The sequence below is a fragment of the Danio aesculapii genome, chromosome 9, assembly GCF_903798145.1.
Source record: "Danio aesculapii chromosome 9, fDanAes4.1, whole genome shotgun sequence".
NCBI classification, from domain to species: domain Eukaryota; kingdom Metazoa; phylum Chordata; class Actinopteri; order Cypriniformes; family Danionidae; genus Danio; species Danio aesculapii.
The window spans coordinates 39,620,966-39,644,013 of record NC_079443.1 but is presented as its reverse complement, the minus strand read 5'-3'; the positions used below and the strand labels follow the sequence as shown (position 1 = coordinate 39,644,013).

The following is a 23,048-nucleotide window of genomic DNA, read 5'->3' as shown; positions in this document are numbered from 1 at the left end:
GGCAATATGCATTAATTTTATAAAAACATATGAATCAAAACACTGCAAACTCTAATGTGGAAGTGAAAAATAAGATAGGTCTATTAGCAGTGAGACATGAATAAGAGTGTTACTTTCGTCCCCACAGGAACTCTTGCCATTTAAACCTGATTTACTTTTAAACTCAAAAACTCAGACATTGCTAACTTCAGGATGTGTTATTGCGCTAAATAACCTGTAGATTGATCATTACTGTGATGCATGAAAAGGGAAACACAACTTGTAATAAGATAAAAAGAACCGCTATAATAATTTACTTTTTGCACTTGTAAACAGAAATTTGGAGCTAAGTGTGGGACACGGTCCCGATATCACATGATTTTTGGCAGCTCCATCAAGGGTTGCATGTTGAATGTGCTGTTATAGCCTGGAAAGCAAATACTGTCAGGGCTTCGAGAAAATCGCTTTGTTACTTTTATCCCCGCTCTCCCCTATGTTAAAAAATGTATTGAAAAATCTCTCTCCACTAAATAATAATTGGGAAATAATCTGAAAAGAATACACATTTTAAAAGAGGGATACACATTGACAAATTGTGCATCTATTGTGACATTCTTAGATCCTGAAATGTCCCAAAGTTTGTTAAAATTAATGCTATACCACAAAGCTGCATGCAGAATTATAATTAGATAAGAGCACAATGACATTCAGCATGACACGAAGCTCAATCATCTTTTTGCATCAAAGAGTCAACAACAACAACAAAAATTTGACTAACACCTGAACTCCTCCAATATATTAACAATTTTATTTGTTCAATCATATCTTGTGAGGCTACAGGGAGTGTCTTTAAAACATCAGTGCAGTCGATGGCTCAGCAGAATGACTTGAGTGTACGTTGCTGACAGGAAAACGAAAGTAGATATGTACAAAGGCTGTGGCTTCGATCGTACTCTTGTTATAATGATTAAGCTGACGGCTGTGTGAAGTGGAACAAGGAAGACGAACACAAATAAGGCACCAAGAGTTTCTCAGCGCAACCAATGCCAAGAGCTTGAAGCAGAGATTTACATGAAAGATGCGAGACTTTCAGCCAGCACCGTCACTCCAACTGTTCCCTGCTGGCAGACCGAACGATGAAGCTGATAAAAACAACTGTTTCAACATCTCTGAATCCTTACATTTCTAAAAAAGAAAAGAAAAAAAGAAACAAAACGTCTCACTAACATGACCGGCCAACTAAAAATATAATCTGTTTTTATTATTTATTTTAAAGGAACGCGTCCTAAATCCGATTCACTCAAAAATGAAAGTTCTGGAATCATTTATTCACCTTCATGCTGTTCCAAAGCTCATCTTCTAGGAAAAGGGTTGCTCTTTTCCCTTATAGGCAAAGTGAATATGTACCACAGACTTCCAAAAACCCACATGATGGTTTTAATAACCTGCTGAAAAACCAGACTAAACTAGTTTGGTGGTCTTAGCTAGTCTTCCAGTGTGAAAGTGGTGAAAACTTTTCTAAAATCAGGCTGGTGTCTTTGGCTGAGCAGGTTTGGAGAACAACTATGATCAAGCAAAACAGCCTTGAAAAAATGCCAGTTGCAGACTCCCATTGACTTCCATAGTATTTTATTTCCAATTGTGTAAATCATTGGGTGCCAGCAACCAGCACTTTTCAAAACATCTTCTTTTGTGTTCAATAGAAGTGCTGAAAAACCAGCCTAAACAAGTTTGATGGTCTTAGCTAGTCTTCCAATCCACCCAGTTGAAAGTGGTGAAAACTTCTCTAAAACCAGGCTGGTGTTTTTGGCTGACCAGGTTTGGAGACCAACTAAGATTAAGCACAACAGGTTAATTTTAGTTTATTATTATTATTATTATTATTATTGTTTGTTTCATTTTATTTTTATTTTTTTATTTTATTTATTTATTTATATTTTATTATTTTTTTGAAGCAGAATAGACCAAAAAAATCAAAGTAGTTACAGACAGATCTTTAAATGATATGAGATAATTGATGAGGTAATTTTTTTATTCTCCCTCATACAGCTTTAAACTTGTATGAGTCTCTTTCTTCTGTTGAACGCAAAAGAAGATATTTTGAAAAATGCTGGACATAAAATACTATGGAGGTCAATGGGTGCCAGCCTTCAAAGTATCTTCTTTTGTGTTTAACAGAAGAAAGAAACTGAAATAGGTTTTGAACAAGTAAAGCTTGTGTAAAATGTCCAAATGTTCATTTTTGAGTGAATTACGGCTTTAAATTTCAATGTCAGAAGACTTTTAATACATCATATGCACTACATAACTTGAAAGTGAGAAAATCATGTCCAGTTTTTTTTAATCTTACCTAGTTTTCCAGTCCACCCAGTTGAAAAGTGCTGAAAACTTTTCTAAAACCGAGCTGGTATTTTTTGCTTACCAGATCGGACACCAAATATGATCAAACAAAACAGGATGATTTTACATTATTCTTATTATTCAGCCGGGTAAACCAAAATCTAAAAATTACATAATTATTTTTTTAACAATAACATAATATAAATTAAAGGAATGATGAAAATGACTTCATTTATTCTCCCTCATATACACTTTTAAATCTTTATGAGTTTCTTTCTTCTATTTAACACAAAAGGAGATATTTTGAAAAATGCTGGTTGCTGGCACCCACTAATCTCCATAATAGGGAAAAATACTATGGAAGTCAATTGATGACAGAAACTGGCATTTTTCAAAACAGAAGAAAATACTCAACTAGGTTTTGAACAAGTAAAGCTTGTGTAAAATGACCAAAACGTTCATTTTTGAGTGAATTATCCCTTTAAATGTCAATGTCAGAAGACTTTTAATATGTCATACAAGCTACATAAGTTAAGAAAGTGAGAAAATCATGTCCAGTTTTTAATTTTGGGGTGAATATACAACTTTAAAAAAGTCTATTATCAATGTCAATCGAGGTAGAATCTAAGTGGAAAGTATAGTGGTCTGAATTCATCAAGAAATTATACCACGCATGACTTTGATAGATCAGATTGCTTTAACATTTCCAATAATACTGTCTGATCAGGTTGCGTTTACAAGAGACTGTGCATATATAGAAGATTAGGCTCTGTTCTAAAGTTTAAAATGTTAAAGTGCTCTATGAAAGCATTGAAGTGACAGTTCAACCAAAAAAATGAAAATTCATTTACATTTAATCACCGCCGTGTCATTTTTTTTAGGATATTGGATGGATATTCTATAAGAATCTACTGCTATGGGAAAAAAAATCCACTTAATTTCCATGATATGGATTTGAGAAAAATGTTTACTTGTTTTATTCTAAAAATCAGTGTTTCTCAACCATGGTCCTGGAGAACTACCAGCTCTGCACATTTTCCCTGTCTCCTTAACCAAACACACTTCATTCAGATCATCAGCTCATTCGCAGAGACTGAAAGACCTGTAATGGGTGTGACAGACAAGGGAGACATCCAAAACATGCAGTGTTGGTGGTCCTCCAGGAACGTGGTTGAGAAACACTGCTATATATGACTGAAAACATCTCTTATAAAGTTCAAATCAAAACATTATCAGTTAGAACACCCTAAATCCAGAGAAAAACATTCAATTAAATGGCCATTTACGTTTCCATAGCAGTAATAGCAACAAAGGTGAGTAAATATGACAGAATTTTGCCATTTTTATGTGAACTATCCCTTTAAAATCTCTCTGAATCAGTAGCCGACACAACCATTCACCAAACATCAAGCAGAAACAAAAGAGCAGGCCATTATTCGAACACTAGACTTCATCTGGCAAGCTTCGACGAGAACAAAAAAAAGACATAATAATACGAAAGCCAAGATGACAGGTTCTCGATCATCAAGACTATAAACTGCGTCTGGCTCCGCTAAGCATTACCAGCTCGCATCTTCACCAGCCTCCACCTTCCTGGATTTCATTTGATATCATATAAATCATGATAAGTCATATACGATTTTAAAAGAATCAGAAAACTTTGACCGCGCCGTGGTCAAAATACAGTACACCACAGTATGGTTAGATTAAGAAGTTCACCTCAAACACCATCGCACGTTAAGAATCGTCACGCTGTACTCAGCGCTCGTTACATACGACACTCGTTAAGGCAACATCAACAAAGAATAACCGGAAAAATCATTGACGGTGTAGGTACTACAAAAAAAAAAAAAAAAGAAATCTTACCATTGAGGGATGCAAAATATAAACATCAGAGTGCAAACCCGCAAGTCCACAAAGCGTGTAAGAAACACTCAAACTGAAGTAATGTTTCAGGAATCATACAACGGAGAGCATATGTCTTCTTCTGTGAGACCAGAGGTTTACATTGCCTGGATGTAGCTCTTAACGGGTCAGAGATCATGGGTTTTGTGGAGGGGGGGCTGAGGAAGAGCTCTGGCCTGCTGTTTTCCACAGTGGTTGGTAATACATCCAGCCTTCACCCTGGAAGAGAGAGAGAGAAAAAAAGAATATATTACTAAAGATTATACATTTAGGGCTCTATTTTAACAATCTAGGCCCAAAGTGTAAAGCACAAATGCATTCAGAGCATGTCCGAATCAACTTTTGCTATTTTAAAAATGGAAAAATATGCTCTGTGCCCCGGTGCATGGTTAAACAGGGTTGTGCTTATTCTCTTAATAAGTTATGGGAGTGTTTTGAGCATAACGTGCATTAAACCAATCAGAGTCTCATCTCACATTCCCTTTAAGAGTCAGTTGCTTTGTGCCATCGCATATTTGCTATTTACATGACGGACTTTGCAAATGGAAAAACTGAACGCTTCACTAGTGAGAAGACAGTTAAACAGACCATCTGCAGCGCGAGGATAAAGAGTGAGTCTTCTCCATTCGGCCTCTTTACTTTCTCTTTACTTTTACTCTCAAACTTTACTCGTTTACTTTCATAGAGTAAGGAAACTCACTCCACTGTAGACATCCATTAGCTTACATATTTAAGCACAAAGATTTGTTTCAAAACTATTTCTAAATTCAGTTCTAATCTCCAGCAAACAAATAAATGAACAATAATAACGAAGTGAGGTAAAACAACGGAGGTTTATCGAAACATACCTCCTATTCATATGCCCCATATGGTGATATATACGCCTCCAAAACCGACAGGTGGACAAAACTAAACTTGTTTTTATTAAAACAAATATAAATATGCATATAATAAATAACACTGCTAATAATAATAACATTGTACAGATGCAAATTGTCATGTATAAACTGAAAAAAAGCCCCCTGGCATGTTGAAGGCCTGGAGGCAGTGGTTTTTATATTTACAGGGTATGTAGAAAATAATAATTTTTGTAAAGTTTTAATCTACAATATGTAAAGATATTTGTGTATTGTTGTACATCCTGTGTGTATTAAGCAACATGACACTTCTGGTCCTACACAGGCACATAACTAACGTGCTCTGCCCTGGACTTTAGACCTGCTTTCAGTTGGTCAATGTTGCGGCCTATTTCAGTTCCTCAAAATAAGGCGTGCCAACAATGCACCTTAACACACCTCCTTTCCAGACCGGAACACCCATGAGTCCACAAAGTGGCACAAATTGATTTGCCATTTAAAAAACGTGGCCCAGAAAGTGAAAATTAGGGTTGCTCTGGTCTGAAAATAGCAACAAATCGCAAGGCAAATGTTGTGCCTTATTGCGCCGGGTGTATAATATGGCCCTTAGAGTGCTGTGTGAATAATGTATTTTTGTAAGCCAAAAATGAGGTTTGCATCACCCTGGTGCCCTTGATAAAAAAGATTTTTTTCTAATGGAAATTGAATTAAATATTGCAGAAAATAAGCTTTGAGAAACTGTATAATGAATGTTTTGATTCCAAAACAATCAGCAGAAGTGGAAAAAGATGCTAGAAGTCTTTCTATAAAATGCTTTCATGTCAAAGTCACTAACACTGAGCTTCAGAAAGCACTTTAATTTATTATAGACAGAGATGCCCAAAGTAGGGCCCGTGGGCCAAAGTTGGCCCATTATAACCTTTGATTTGGCCGCCCACCATCCCAACTGAGAAGAGAGTGAGAATGATGGAGAGAGTTGGGGAAAATGCCTTAACAGAGATCGTCATTTCTAATTTGACATAGCCTTTTTTTTATTAGTTTGTTTTATTGGTGAGCTACAAAAACGCAAACTGAAATTAAATGTTGTAAATGAATCTGATTTTTAAAAATATAAATACGGTCACTCGATGGATATTGGACTATGAAGAAGACAAATCGAGCAAATCGAGGCAAAAACTAGTGTAACTCCAATCTAAATGAGATGTAAAAAATATATACTGTATTAGTTAATATAAAGCTATGTTTTCTAGTTATTTTTAAATATTAATAAATAAATAAGGAAATTACACATGGCAACTATATTTACTTTCGGCCCACTAGCCCCAATCAAGTTTGGCTTTTGGCCCTTCATAAGAAAAAGTTTGGCCATTCCTGATTTAAGATGTAAGAAGTTGAAAAATATGAGTTATAATAATAATATGAAGAAGACTGTAAAATCAGTCTAACATGTTTTTGGAAGCACTCAATTAGTTAATGTTAGTTCATGTGTTTAATGACATGAATAAAGTATGAAAAAATACATTTATGACAGCATTTATTCTCTGTTCATGAAAATAAAGTCATTCATAAGTAGTTCTTGCTAACTCACGGTGCATTAACTAATGTTAACAAGCACAACTCTGTTTTTAAATAATGCATTAGTACAGTGGTTCTCAAACTGTGGTACATGTAACACTAGTAATACGTGGGCTTCCTTCTAGTGGTACTCTGAGGAATCAAATATATCATATGTACATGCTACAAAAATTTAAAAAATTATTTATATATCAATGTGATGACATATAGCCTATATTTATGAGGTCCAAGCAACATCTCCAGGTTTTGATGAATAGGCTACTATATGTTAATACTTTACATTTAATTACACAAGTTTTTTTTTTTACTTTTTCAGAACAGTAGCCTACCATTTTTAACTTTTAAAAGCACATTTCAATTTAAACGTTGATGTTTTATTTTGTTTGTTTATTTGTTTGTTTGTTTTTTTACATACAAGCACAGTACAGTGTTATTGTTCAAAGTATTTATAAGGTTTAAAGTGGCTGATAATAATAAATATTCTTAATAATAGGAATTAATCTGCCATGTTTTGAACTGTACAGTTTACTGGGCCTACTATGCTACTGTATTTCAATACTGCTCATTATGGTGGTATTTGGAGAGACCTTTTTTTTCTGAGGTGGTACTTGGTGAAAAAAGTTTGAGATCCACTGCATTAGTAAATGTTGAACTTACTATGATTAATAAATGATCTACACGTATTGTTCACTCTTGGCCTATGTTAGTAAATACATTAACTAAAATGAACTAATGGAACCTTATTGCAAAGTGTAAAGCACAGTATTTCGAAGAAAAGGCAAAGTTAAAAACCATCATCTTCAGGAAGATATAAACAGAAGTTTCAGATTTTTCAGATCTTAATGCTCAGCATCTGAAGTTAACTCTTTATCTCTTTCACACCCAATTTCCATGTGAAAAATTACAGACAATTTAGGCCCAATGCATCATGGGACTTGATTTTGGCCTTTTTTGTAATTGAGTGATTGTGCAAACTAGCCAAGAGTGGGATATGTTAAAAATTAAGAAAAATCGGATGTAGTATTTGTAACGTACATAAAAACTAACAGTGAAACAAGGCAAGTATGAAGAAATGGATTGATTACTGTAATGTTAACAACTACTGAATGCACTCAATCTGGAACAACGCAATCTCCTCCCTAACTGCAGTTTCTATCCATGATTTTAGAAAACGATACAAGGTTCAGAAGTGCTCTTACTTTGCGTTCAAAATATTTGGTCCTCCATGGTGTCTGTGTCTCAGCACGATGCCTCTCCTCTTTCCTCTGTCTCTCCTCCAGGAAGCGCTTGTGTTCGGTGGCTTTATCCATATCCCGTTCCTTCAGAGACTCGGTCACATGTTGCCAAAGTCGCCTTTAATTAAGAAAAAAAAAATCATCACATGTTAACAGATCCTTTGTTCCATATAAACGTGCTTCTGGTAAACGCTTTTAAATCCAAAGATATCAAGAAAGCATTATTATGACTTTTGCATACAGGAATAGTTCATTCAAAGTAATGGTTACAGTGGTGTAAAAAAGTGTTTGTCCCCTAATGAATTTCGTAATTCTTTGCATGTTTGTCACACTTTATTTCAGATCATCAAACAAATTTAAATATTAATCAACGATAACGGAGGCAACTTAGGCCTATTATCAATTTATAGATGATGGCTCTCACTGTGGTTCACTGGAGTCCCAAAGCTTTAGAAATGGCTTTGTAACAATTTCAAGACTGGTAGATCTCAGCTATTTTCCTTCTCGATTGTTTTTAATTTTCTTTGGATCTCAGAAAGATATCTTAATTTTGAGGATCTTTTGGTCTACTTCACTTTATAAGGCAGGTCCTATTTAAGTGATTTCTTAACCAGAGTTAAGCTGTTTTAACATAGGGGAATAACCAGGGTGCAAACTACAGGGAAGCTAAGGAGAGCTCGACTCCCCTAAATAAGGCATGGGTTCCCCTAAAAACATGATTTGCGCCCCCTAAAAACATGAATTTTGGGGGGTCTCAAAAATATTTACAATGTGTTATTTTGATGTGCGGTTTCCGTATTGTGTAATGTGATCATGGATTTTTATTTGTAAAAGTGCAAAAAAATCCTTCATTCATGCATGATGGCGATTTACACCTCACTTAAAATGCTATTCTTGTCATGAGCATCAAGGTGTGGGGACACTGAGGAGCAAAGTCCAAAGTCATGTTATAGACTGACAGCCAGATGCTTTTATATGGATGCTTAGACACTGCTTATTAATTTTCTGAAACAAATGATGCAACGTTGTGTTTCGTTTTATTTGCTTCATACAGTAGGCCAATGCAATGTTCTTTTTTTTTTTTAAACACCGTGACATTTCTGTAAACATGTTGGACAATTAAGCTGAAAGTAGGTAAACATGACAAAACTGAACCCGTTTCACTGGTGTTGCTTTCATTTTTGCGATTATGTTTTACTGTAGTAAATAGTAAGATCCCATGACGTTCTATATCCCTGAGTAAAATAAAAAAAAAGCATACGCTGTCCTTAATGCCATCATCTAGAGCTTATAAAGCGAATAAAAAAAGGATAGGCTACATGACAAGGTTATTTATTTTGTTGTTGAGTGAAACATATTGGTGATTCTATATAAATGAATGTATTCCTCTCGCAGAAGCACTTCAGGTAAAATTAAACAGTGATGTTCTGTTGTTTAGACTGCTGTTGTTTGTGCATGTAAATCTCTCAAAAGATATTTTCAAGGGTCAAAGAAAGTAATTGATGGGAAAACAAGCGCTTTTAAGAGAGAAAGTAAACCGAAACGATTGTGTTTTGTTCATTTAGCCCACTGTGTAATATTAGATACAATTATATAAATATTTGTTTTATATTTATAGATTTTTTTGTTAATACATTGCTGTTTAATGCAACAGCAACCCCCCTAGAAGAAAAAAGGCCTCCTCCTCCAACGGCCATGGTATAATTCTAACACTTGGGCATGACACTTTTTCACACAGGGCTTTGCAAATTGGATCTATTATCCCCTTAATAATAAAATATTCATTTCAAAACTGCATGATGTGTTTACTCGTGTTATCTTTGACTAATATTTAAATTTGTTTAATGATCTGAAATATGAAAATGTGACAAACTTGCAAAAAAATAAGAAATCAGTAAGGGGCAAATACTCTTTCACACCACTGCAACAAATATTTTACTCAATCTGTTTTTGAAACTACTCCTTTAACTGAGTTATTTTCATTTTGATGTTCATTTTATGCTGCTCTGTTTGCTCATTTTAAAGATATGAGATATCATATTGACATTAAAACACCTTTGACACGTCAATAATGAATATGACAATAACTTCTGTTTGCATGAACTGATTGGCTGGTGTTACCTGGACTCATAGGGTCCTTGCAGCTCATTGGGTCGTACTCTTTTTCTGGTGACGGGGAGTTTGGTAACATCTACGATGCGTGTCTCCCCACTGGTGTAGGCAAACTCCAGCACACCGTTCCACTCGCCCTGCACGCGGCACACCACTGCGTTGGTGGAGTTGTGTTTGACCTCGGCATTCACTCTGAGGAACAAAGCACAGGCTTCGGTTACAGTCCACTGGCTCAACTTTCTGATTCAAGAATTCACGCTGTGAAAAACTCCATATCACTTGATCATTTAAATTCAGCCTTAAAGTAAAATGCATGTTATCGTTTCATGCATGCATATGATTTTCTGCCATTGACGATGTTAATAAAAACAAAACGTCAGAGTCTCTGGGGAAATATTTTGGCTTTAGCTCGCTCCTAATTAATCAACCTTTTTCTATAATCTCTTTCACTCAGATGTACATCACCGTGCAGAAGAAAAGATGTTTGCTTCACACTTTGACTTTTGACAGAAATTGCAATCATGATTATTTAAAAATATTATCAGTAGACTATATTTTTTGTATCCATATATTTTTTTCCTTAATAACAAGGTTTCCATCACAGCTATATATTTCAAAGATCATGAAATTTCACAATTCTGAATATTAAAAGGGACGGGAACAGAGTAACAAACAAACTAAGAACAAATGCTCAAAATGACGGATAGGAATTAAAAAAAAAAACAATAGAATAAAAATTTACAGATTAAACAAACCGTGCTTTAAGCAGTCTTCTCTGGAAGAATGACACTTAATTTGTTTCTTAATAAAACTACAAAATTCCTTCAGTTAAAAGCAGTGAGTGATTTTGTCCTTGTCTTTTGTTGTTTGATTAATAGTAAACAGTCAGCATCAGGAATACTGTATACCATGCTGTCACTTTAAGATCCAATTTACGATTACACATGTCGTTTCATTCTGAACTCCTTATGTTCATTGCAGAAAAACTGAGGATCTATGTGAAAAACCTGTAACCTCTGTGTGCTGATGCATTTTTGCATGTCTTCAGTAATTTATGTGCACACCTTGTGCTAAAACATGGCTTTAGATGTCGAGGTTGCATTCCGTCTTGAACGCATTTATAGAACAGCACGAGTTCTCTTTTGCTCTTTTAAACAGATGAATAAATCTAATACACTTCAATAAATCAGTTTCGGATTTCACTAATCTACATGTGAAATTTGTGGAGGAAAGAATGCCCATATAAGCTGCTGAAAAGGAGGTGAGATATGACACAATATTCATTTAATCTCAATTAATGTTTCTTCATACATGCTGGATGGCAAAATCAAAACTTCAGAATTAATAGCAATACCTTACTAAATAGTCAAAAAAGCCCATTTACTTAACCTACCTAAACTCATTTGCTATTCTGACCAACAGTCGGTTGAGAAAGTTCTGAGAACAAACAAAAAATGCTCTAAATGACAATTTGAATAAATATTACAATTTTACTCAAACCCACAAGTTATAGATCAAACAAATCTAGAGAACCGGAGAACTTTCAAGAGCTTCTTAATCTTAAAATATTTTTATTACCACTTCCAATCAACTTACATTAATACTTGCTGATAAACGACAAAACATTAAGCTCCTTCCACTGAAAACCTAAGGGAGCCATGTAGTGTGATCCTGACCTGTGGAGTTTGCCCCCATAGAAAGGCTTTGTCTGGAAGGTAATGACTGCAGAGTAGCCTGTCTTGGTGCAGTTGACATTGACCTTTCCTCCCAGCTCAACCCAGGGCACGGTGAGGATCGAGCGGGCATAGGCAGAGGGCAGACTGAAAGTGTATTCTTCTCCATGCTCCAGTAGGTTTAGATTACCTGTCAGAACAGGAAGAACATTTCTTAAAGATCCCCATTTCATATACTAAAGCTGTTAAACAGGTGTGGAAGAAAACAAAGCAAATAAATGTTTTTAGTGTTTCGGGAGTTTTAAAACAGCATGCCAAAGTACATTTTTGGGTAAAGTTCATTCTGGGGTGTGTTTCCAAAAACCATTGTTACCCAACTAAGGCTGCAAGTTGTGTTGTTACAAACATAGTTAGTTGATTTGCCGTTTCCCAAATCCATCGTTCCAACGAACATTCACAAACTGCATCGCAAACTTCTTTGCTTGCAACTACACCTCTGGAGCTGTAGTTAGAAACAGTTCCTGGCTGTGTTCTATTCCCAGTTATCCCCCCTTTGCCCTATTCATTTAGAACGCTTCAAAATTTAAACTTGGAATGATTTTTAAGTCAACACTCTTAGGTGTAATTTCCTTTCAAAGTATTTTTACAGTTCAGTTTTAGCGATCTTCATGTTTACAATTGCACTCCCTTTGCAGTGCACTTTGAAAACATTGATGTAATTTTGAACACAACCGTATCTCATGATGAAAGCTATAGGTGACTATACTGTAGGTATTTAAAAGCAGAATTTACGCTACATCTCCAAAGCTTGTGAAAACAAAAAAACATAGCATATGTTAATGCTTTTAATTCATAGTAGGTTATTTATTAAGTGTCTGTACTGTATATGGCATTGGCCTGTTGGTTAGAACATTTCTGCAGTGGTTTGCATGTATCAAGTTTGTAAAAGTAGACTTCTCAAAAAAAAAGAAAAAAGAAAAGAAACAATATCCTACATAATAATAATAATAATAATAATAAAAAAGAAACAATATCCTACATAATAATAATAATAATAATAATAATAAAGAAACAATATCCTATATAATAATAATAATAATAATAATAAAGAAACAATATCCTACATAATAATAATAATAATAATAAAAAGAAACAATATCCTACATAATAATAATAATGATAATTTAAAAAATATTAATAATAAAATAAATAAATAAATAAAAGTCACCATCATCATCAATATCATTTTTAAAGCATGATTTTTTTTTCATTTCTTAATAAATAGTCACATTATTTATTTATTTATTTATATGATTTAAATTTTTTTTACATTTACATTTTTCTATGCATTACTAACATCACTAAACCAGACATTTGTTTTATAAGTTAACCAAATATTCGCAGAGATTCAGCAGTTTTTTTCTGACGCGTTTGCCAGTCAGTGAAAAAAAAGTAACCGTGGCCCTGTTTGCAGGTATTAATATTCGTTTTTTCGTCAATCTGATGCAACTTTTATTATTTATACAGGACGTTAAAATGCAATTAAAAGTTTCAAATCAATTAAACTCAATTTATAGAAAGGCTAGCCTATTTTATGCATTAAATATAACTAATTTCCTTTATTTCTGATTAGACCATGCTGTCACGGATTGGTCAGGCTCTCACGATCCCCACTCACGAAGATCACCATCACCTGACTTCTAATGAGCACACAGCTGCATCACATTCACGAGCACCAGATAAAAGCACAGCACTCCAGTCGCTCATTGTCCGGGCTCGTCTCGACGAAAGCGGACAACTGAGCGACCACTCAGCGTAGTCATCCTCAGCTAAAACAAACGCTTTACTTACCTGTTCTCTTTGTATTCCTCCTAGTCTTCCTGGTCCACCCGAATCGTCCTGTCTTCCAGTCCTTCCAAGTCTGTGTCATCCTCTGTCAGCTGTATCTGGTGTGTGCTGTCCATCCTCGTGTATTCCTGTTACCCAGCCACGGAGGAAAAGACCCCAACATCATTCCTGATCCTCCTGGCTATCCTTCATGTGCTCCTTGTTGTCATTTAATAAACACCCTAACGTTTCCTTACCTCTGTCTCCTGTCCGCTTCATAACAGAAGCCCGGACCAATAACGACGACAACATGAGCACCCCCGATCACTTTCAAGAGCTGGTGGACCAGTTGAAGCGGATTCTACAGCCACCAGCTCCACTTTCCAACGCACCACCAGCACCGAGCACTTCCGCCTCCACAGTTTCTTCTTCGGCCCTTCCTTCCAGTCCCATGGCCCGACCAGCGCCCTACTCAGGCGGAGCGGGGGAGTGCAATGGTTTTCTGTTACAATGTTCCCTCATATTCGAAATGCAACCTTCTCTATATCCCACAGATAAGTCAAAGATCGCCTACATCGTATCACTACTCTCTGGGCCTGCACTTAAATGGGCTGAGACGATCTGGAACCAAGCCGGGCCGGTCATGAATTCCATCACTACCTTCACGGAGTATTTCAAAGAGGTGTTTGGACGTTCTGATGGGGAAGTAGCCGCTGGAGAGCAGCTGTATCATCTAAAGCAAGGTACTCTATCTACACAGGAATATGCTCTCCGGTTTCGCACTCTAGCAGCTGCAAGTGGATGGAATGAGAGATCGTTGTTGACCACTTACTACCACCGTACAAATAACTACTGCCTCTATTTCTCTCCTTGTCACAGCCCTCATCGACTCCGGGTCAGCAGGGAACTTCATCTCCCAATCCCTCTGTCGTCAACTCCACCTACGTACTGAGGCGTCCTCGCATATATACCAGATACAACCGATAACCCAGTGCACTCGATCTTCGACCCGTATCCATCGACAATGCGAAGACATCCTTCTTCAAGTGGGGTTGTTACATCAAGAGAGGATTCAATTTCTGGTTCTGGAGGGTGCAAATATGGACATCATTCTAGGGCGCCCGTGGCTGGTGAAGCACGATCCCATCATCTCTTGGGGCACAGGAGAGATAAAGAAATGGGGATCTGGATGTACACCTACCTGTTTTCCAAATCTCCCTCTTCAAGGTCGGAACCCCATTTCTTTGTTTACAACATCGGTCGAGAGTCCTCCTGAGAAGCAGTCTATCCACATTCCTAAGGAGTACAGCTCCTTTCATGATGTCTTCTGCCCCAAGAGAGCTTCCCAGCTACCGCCGCATCGGCCATGGGACTGCGCGATCGACCTAGTTCCAGATGCCCAGTTGCCAAGAGGTAGGATCTACCCGCTCTCGCTTCCAGAGAATCAGGCAATGGAAGATTACATAAGGGAGGCTCTGAGTCAGGGGTACATACGTCACTCAAAATCACCAGCCGCCTCAAGCTTCTTCTTTGTGGCCAAGAAGGACGGAGGGCTGCGTCCATGCATCGACTACAGGGTCCTAAATAACGGTACAGTAAAATACCGATATCCCCTTCCTCTGGTACCAGCCGCTTTGGAACAGCTCCGAGAAGCTAAAGTCTTCACTAAATTGGACCTCCGCAGCGCGTATAATCTGATAAGAATACGTGAGGGGGACCAATGGAAGACAGCATTCGTGACCCCTACTGGCCACTATGAATATGAGGTCATGCCTTACGGTCTGGTCAACGCCCCCTCCGTATTCCAAAACTTCATTCATGAAGTCCTCCGGGAGTTTCTTCACCACTTTGTAATAGTGTACATAGATGACATCCTCATTTACTCCCGGAGTGAGGCCGAACATCGCCAACACGTTGCGGAGGTCCTACACACATTGAGAGAACATCACCTCTACCTCAAAGCGGAGAAATGCTCATTCCACCAGAAGTCGATTCATTTCTTGGGATACATCATTGACCAAACCGGTATACGTATGGATGGGAAGAAAATTGAGGCTGTTCTATCCTGGTCAGAACCCACTTCCATTAAGGAGCTCCAGAGGTTTCTTGGGTTTGCTAACTTTTATAGACGGTTTATCAAGGACTACAGCAGGATTACATCACCTCTCACTAATCTCCTCAAGGGTAAACCCAAAGGACTGGAGTGGACCAAAGAAGCAGCCGCAGCCTTCCGCCTTCTTAAGAAGGAGTTCACAAGGGCCCCACTCCTGACTCATCCTGACCCAAATCTTCCTTTCGTGGTGGAAGTGGACGCATCCACCACCGGCGTCGGGGCAGTATTATCCCAACATCATGATACACCGCCCCGACTGCATCCCTGTGCCTATTTCTCTCGGAAGTTGAGCCCGGCGGAGCAGAATTACAGCATAGGAGACAGGGAGCTTCTAGCAATCAAGCTAGCCTTGGAGGAGTGGCGTCACTGGTTGGAGGGAGCCAAACATCCGTTCCAGGTGATCACAGATCACAAAAACCTCCAATATATCAAAGAGGCCAAGAGACTATGTCCACGTCAAGCCAGATGGTCACTTTTCTTCTCACGTTTTGATTTCTCCATTTCCTATCGTCCAGGACCCAAGAATCTAAGAGCAGACGCTCTCTCTCGTTTACACGAGCATCACGATCATGAAGAACTCCCAACGAAGATTCTTCCCGAACACATCTCCATTTGTCCGATCACCTGGAACGCTCCTCCAGTCGTTGCCACTCCGGAAGCCCCTGCTCCGCCGGGATGCCCTCCTCATCGGCAGTTCATACCACCTGAACACCGGGTAGATCTGATCCACTCCTTACATACCTCGCTAGGCACTGGACATCCAGGGATCAACAATACTCTCTCGCTAGTATCCCAACGATTCTGGTGGCCAAACATGGCAAGGGATGTGAGGCAATATGTTCAGGGCTGTAAGGACTGTGCCCAATCCAAGAGCCCACGTCATCTACCCGCTGGAAAGCTCCATCCCTTGCCGATTCCGAACCGTCCCTGGTCACACCTAGGAGTGGACTTTATCACTGACCTCCCCTCGTCAGAAGGTAATACCTGTATTCTAGTCATCGTAGATAGATTCTCAAAGTTTGTCAAACTAATCCCTCTGAAAGGTCTTCCCACAGCCTTTGAAACAGCCGACAATATCTTTAATCAAGTCTTCAGGTCATTTGGTATTCCAGAAGATATTGTGTCGGACAGAGGTCCACAGTTCATCTCACGTCTATGGAAAGCCTTCTTCAAGCTCCTAGGTGTGGCCGTCAGCCTCTCTTCTGGATATCATCCCCAAACCAACGGGCAGACAGAGAGGAAGATTCAGGAGGTGGGACGGTTCCTGAGGACCTTCTGCAGTGGTCACCAGAGCTCCTGGAGCCAGTATTTGGGCTGGGCAGAATATGCCCAAAATTCACTGCGGCAACCCTCCACCGGACTCACGCCATTCCAGTGCGTCCTGGGCTTCCAACCACCGCTCTTTCCCTGGGATGGCGAACCATCTGATGTCCCCGCAGTGGATCACTGGTTCCGGGAGAGCGAGAGAGTCTGGGACGAGGCTCATCAACATCTGCAGAGGGCAGTCCGTCGAAGCAAGGTAACCGCCGATAGAAGAAGGTCTGAAGAACCCAGATACACACCCGGACAAAAGGTGTGGCTATCCACCCGGGACATACGCATGCGACTGCCCTCTCGCAAGTTAAGTCCCCGATTTGTTGGTCCCTTCACCATCGTGGAACAGGTTAACCCCGTCACCTACAAACTACAATTACCCTCTCACTACCGTATTCACCCTACATTCCACGTATCACTCCTGAAACCCTATCACGATCCTGTTCTTCCCTCCACAGAGCCTGACCACGAAGAGGAACCCCCTCCTCCACTGCTCCTAGAAGAAGGAGCCGTCTACGCAGTGAAGGAGATCTTGCGTTCCCGACGTCGTGGTGGCCAGTTGGAGTACCTGGTGGACTGGGAAGGGTACGGCCCCGAAGAAAGGACATGGGTTCCCAGAGCTGATATTCTCGATCCTAGTCTCATGGTGGAGTTTCATGAGAGCCACCCTGAGTTCCCAGCGCCTAGAGGCAGAGGGAGACCACCACGGCGTCGGAGGTGTCGGCCCTCAGGAGCGGGCCCTGGGGAGGGGGGTACTGTCACGGATTGGTCAGGCTCTCACGATCCCCACTCACGAAGATCACCATCACCTGACTTCTAATGAGCACACAGCTGCATCACATTCACGAGCACCAGATAAAAGCACAGCACTCCAGTCGCTCATTGTCCGGGCTCGTCTCGACGAAAGCGGACAACTGAGCGACCACTCAGCGTAGTCATCCTCAGCTAAAACAAACGCTTTACTTACCTGTTCTCTTTGTATTCCTCCTAGTCTTCCTGGTCCACCCGAATCGTCCTGTCTTCCAGTCCTTCCAAGTCTGTGTCATCCTCTGTCAGCTGTATCTGGTGTGTGCTGTCCATCCTCGTGTATTCCTGTTACCCAGCCACGGAGGAAAAGACCCCAACATCATTCCTGATCCTCCTGGCTATCCTTCATGTGCTCCTTGTTGTCATTTAATAAACACCCTAACGTTTCCTTACCTCTGTCTCCTGTCCGCTTCATAACACATGCATTTTAGACTATTTTACAATTGTAATATGTGCATATGTATATATATATATATAGAGAGAGAGAGAGAGAGAGAGAGAGAGAGAGAGAGAGAGAGAGAGAGAGAGAGAGAGAGAGAGAGAGAGAGAGAGAGAGAGAGAGAGAGAGAGAGAGAGAGAGAGAGAGAAAAAAATAATTTTTATTATACTTTTAGTGATCTGCTTAAGGTAGGTCAATTTATTTTTTTTGCTTTTGATGAAGCAGCATTCAACTTAAGCTCTTTAGACCATGCCCCTGACCGTTTCTCAGTGTTTCGCCGCAATATCTTTAAATAAATTATTTATTTAGGCATATTTTCATTATTAATTTATTTTCATTATTCGTTTATTATTATGTACAATAATTTAGACATAAAATAAGATAGTAAAATATAATCAACAACGAAAATGTAAATAAAAACATAAATAAAAACATAAATGAAAAAGTCTTGTCTTAGTCCTATCAAAACGGCAAACACTAAAAGCAGGCTAAAAGACTGCTTTATTTATTTATTTAAGACTACTTATTGTACTGAATGTTTGTGCTTTCATGTTAGTTGTCTTTTATTTCTTTAATTCCAAAACGAGTCCTCTTTGCACTTAAAAAGTTTACAATAAAGTGTGTTAACAAATTTTAAATGATTAATGAAGGACTTATAATGCTTTGACCTATTGTTTAATATCATTTACAAGGACAGTAGCATATTTAAAGCTGCTGTAAAGGCTATTTCTTTCCGTTCGCATCCCGTCCCTTTGCGCCCCCTGGCGGCTTTTTCACAAACTGCGGTCCTACACTAAAAACAGAGCAGCAGTTATTTCAAACGGCGGCGGTATAAGGACCGGCGGTAATAGTCACTTTGAACTCTTACCTACTGTATATATGACATTAGAATAAGTGTGAGCTTTTGTAAGTGATTTTATGTTAATTTAGAATAGACTATGGAATATTCTCAATAATATTTGTAAAGTAAACACAGGCCCTATATGTGTCGTTTACATACATTTCAATTAATATGGAAAGCGAGTGCATGTTTTTACCAAAACTAATATTTGAATTTTTTTTTAAATGTGTGTGCGTGTAAAACAATATAATTTGCACAAAGAGATTATAGAGTTCTTCTCTAAAGAATTTGTTACCTCCCCGTTTAGAGCATCATTATGGGCGTTTTACATTAAAACTAACGTGATTCAAACGATGGATCTGCGACAGAGAAACTATGGGTTTTGGGAAACACTCCTCACTACATCATTCTTTTTCCAAACGATGCATCGTACTATGATAGTTCAGCCATGAGTTACGTCGTTGTTTGAGAAACGCACCACTGGTGGGGAAACACCTTTAAACTGTAATGATTATGTAAATAAGTAGATGTGGCTCCTAAGAAATGCAGATCTGATAAGCTGATACATGACAGATTTACAAGCTCCGAAATGAGGCTTATTAATACTTTTTCTGTCAAAATATATGATTTACAGTGACTGGAGTATATACATGGTACTATTTATTTATAGGCGACGCAGTGGCGCAATGGATAGCGCTGTCCCCTCACAGCAAGAAGGTCGCTGGCTCAAACCTCGACTGGGTCAGTTGGCATTTCTGTGTGAAGTTTGCATGTTCTCCCCGTGTTCGGATGGGTTTCACCTGGGTGCTCCGGTTTACCCCACAAGTCCAAAGACATAAGGTGTAGGGGAATTGAGTGAGATAAATTGCGACCCCAGATTAATAAAGGGACTAAGCCCAAAAGAAAATAAATGAATGAATATCTATTTATATATTTATAGTCAAACGTACAATGCATAGTAAACATTTTATATACTATATACAGAAGTATATACATGGTACATTTTACTATAAATATTACATTAAATATTACATGAATATTATATTTATATTACATAAACATTACAATTAATATATTTATACTATTACAATTTTTAATTATTAATAACATAAACATTTTATTTTACCTAAATGTTACATTTGAATTGACATTTTATTCTACTATAATTATTATAGTGGACCGTTTTAAACGAATCTCATGATTTCTGCAAACGAATTTGTGAAATTAGAAGCAGGTTTACAGCAGAACAAGAAAACAGATTATTTTGGTGTTTTTAATGCCGTTATTTTGTGGGGGGGGGGGGGGGGGTGTTTGTTTTTATATAAATGTAACTTTTTTTAATGTAACTAAAAAAGTTGTTCTTTAATGTCGTCTATAATCATTCATGGCTCAATATGTATTGCAAGCATCATTGTAGACAGTAGGCACCAATACAAATTCAAAACTATTATAAGAACACAGACTATTTTTGTGCTATTAATACTGCTTAAATTAATACGTTTCCCGGTTCGTTTGACAAGTGTGAGTGCTCTGAATCGGGCTCAGGAGCTGTTCAGTTGGCTCTACCTGGCCCGGTTGGAAGAGGTGTGCCAGAGAGCGGTTGAATTGAGCTTTGGCGGGGTCTGCTTGTAGGGTGAGTGCAAAGTGCACCTGAGCCCAAAACTGAAGAAGCGACGTCACTTTTAGGGGACTATTTCATGTGGATTTATTAATCATTCTTACTTTTCAAAGAACATGAACTGTCATACTTTATTAAAAGACACAAACCCCTCACTGCACATCAGCTACACCTTCAGCAAACCTCCTAATACCTGCAGCACGAGGACTTTTATGAACATTTATGAGTGTCAAATGCTAACTGTGCGGAACGAGAGCCCTTCTGTTCCTGTTAAATTGAACAGTCGCATCATCGTTGACGTAAGCATGTTCAGGTTCGGAATGCAAACGGCAGTGTGAGTGCAGGCCGTCGGAGGAGAGGAGAGAGGCGACAATCGAGCCTTGGCATGGTTCAAGGCAACTGTACCTATTGTGAGCAAGCCCTTACATTCTATTGCAAATCTGTAATGTAAATTTTTGTATTGCAAGCATCATTGTAGGCAGTAGGCACCAGTACAGATTCAAAACTACTGATCTGACATTGGTGCAGTAAAAAGATAAGCAAGTAATCAGGTGAAACTCACCTTCTCCAATCATAGAGACACCAATAGACATGCCCATGAACTTGCTCTTGGTCCATACATGCGTGTTGACGCACATCTGTCTCTCCTGGCATTCTGCGTAGAAGCCTGACACAGGTGGATGATGGGAAACTTGCTCAGCCACAAAGCGGACATTATAACAGTCTGATGCACACGAGGAGCCCTCTTTGGGGAGGGCTGTTGGAGATGCTGCCTCTTTGGGCACATTCCAAGAGCAGTGAAAAGTCTCTCCGATGATGGGGTTGTAGGGCTTCTTGGCAATGGCACCTTTGCGACCTTCGTGGAAGGAAGTGAGATAATACTCCACAAATCGAACCATGCGGTCCATCGGGCTGGAGCCGTCGGTGATGGCCACGAAAAGGTCAGGATGGGACATGAAGTCTGCATACATTTCCAAAAGAGAGCGCTTCTCCAGGATGAAAGTCGGTAGGACCACCTATACACCCGTGAGAAGTGAAGAAGTACTTTATTTAAAATTTATTTAAATAAAAACTAATCATACTTATTTTGTTAGCTCACATTGCTAGTTTTTTGTTGAACAATTCATTTGGAAATTTGAATTCTCAGATTACATCTGATGTAATGGGGGTGGTTAACATACATAACCACGCCTCTCCAACAGCCAATCTTGAAAACAAACAGTTATGTTGAGGAGGAGGTGTCTGTTAGGTTATAATAACTTTCCAGAAACCCTTTTCCCAATCTTTCTGAATGAAATTCCTACTTGACTGAATGAAATGCCTTGAACCTTTTTACTACATCCAATCACCTCGCAGTTAAAAAAACAAGCCACACCCACTTTTTTCACTAGGAACTGCATCACAACACGGAAAAAAATGGTTGCAGCTTCCGGTTCATGCAGACTTTAAATGTATAAAAGAGTTTTAGTGAGGTTTGAGAAAGACACGAGCTGAAATGAGAGCCATTAATGAGATGGAGCTGATATACCCTGGTGAGGTCCATGCCCAGTTTAAGCTGAGAGAGGAGGTGCAGAATGACGCTGCGCTCCTCTTCCACAGCACCCAGATCCTCCTCCTCTGATGGAGAGGAGTCGTCCACCTCCTGCGTGGCATCAATCTCCTCCTGCTCCTGAAAAACATACAAACACACGCACTCCATTAATTCACCCTACTCAACCAATAAAACATTACAATTTACAAAACTAAAGGCTCAACAAAGTCTCTGCACCGTTTGACAAATAACCATTTGTGGTCTTAAATTTTTTTTAAGTAACCACATTTTTTTCGGTTGTTTTGGTTTAGAATAAACTATAGTAAATTTAGTTAATTAAAACAAATAAAATGATTTAAAAGTTTAAATAAAATGTAATATTATATTCAATACTATTACAATATATTACAAATTTGTAAATATTTGAATTAACATTATATTTTAATTTTAGGGAAATATTTTTGTGATTTTTTTATATTAGAAATATTTATTAGCATATCACATAGATTGAGATTGTTACTGGACACGGCACTCAAAATGTACCTTGAATTACGATGAACAAGAGTGAAGAAGAGGTGGCACTAAAACTGTAATTTGCCCTTTTAACCCACTCAGAGAACGTAATGTGAAGAAATGTTCTCCGCAATTGTATTTGAAATTGACTTAATATTATCACTTAAAATGCATACAGACATTTCTTAATCAAATTTCCATTCAAGTTTTCAAAACTTTTTGTTTTCATGTATTTTACCAAAACATAAAAAAGCCATGTCAAATTACATGACTTTTCCAGGTTTTCCAAGACATATATAAACCTTGAACCTTTTAGACAACTTCTTTGTTTAATTGTTTTTTTAAGGTTGCATAAAAACCTACATACTT

At 38.4% G+C, this 23,048-nt stretch overlaps 1 protein-coding gene across 1 annotated transcript in view; it reads right to left on the bottom strand.

Moving 5' to 3' along the window:
• Positions 1–23,048, bottom strand: part of osbpl11 (oxysterol binding protein-like 11) — a 39,771-nt gene continuing 16,723 nt past the window's right edge. Inside the window, exons 8-13 of the mRNA XM_056465683.1 lie at positions 22,164–22,304; positions 21,198–21,651; positions 11,680–11,866; positions 10,013–10,195; positions 7,856–8,009; positions 1–4,443 (exon numbers count right to left, since the gene is read on the bottom strand). Coding sequence (XP_056321658.1) covers positions 4,360–4,443; positions 7,856–8,009; positions 10,013–10,195; positions 11,680–11,866; positions 21,198–21,651; positions 22,164–22,304 — 1,203 coding nt within the window. The 3' untranslated portion in view covers positions 1–4,359. The remainder of the gene's footprint in view (positions 4,444–7,855; positions 8,010–10,012; positions 10,196–11,679; positions 11,867–21,197; positions 21,652–22,163; positions 22,305–23,048) is intronic.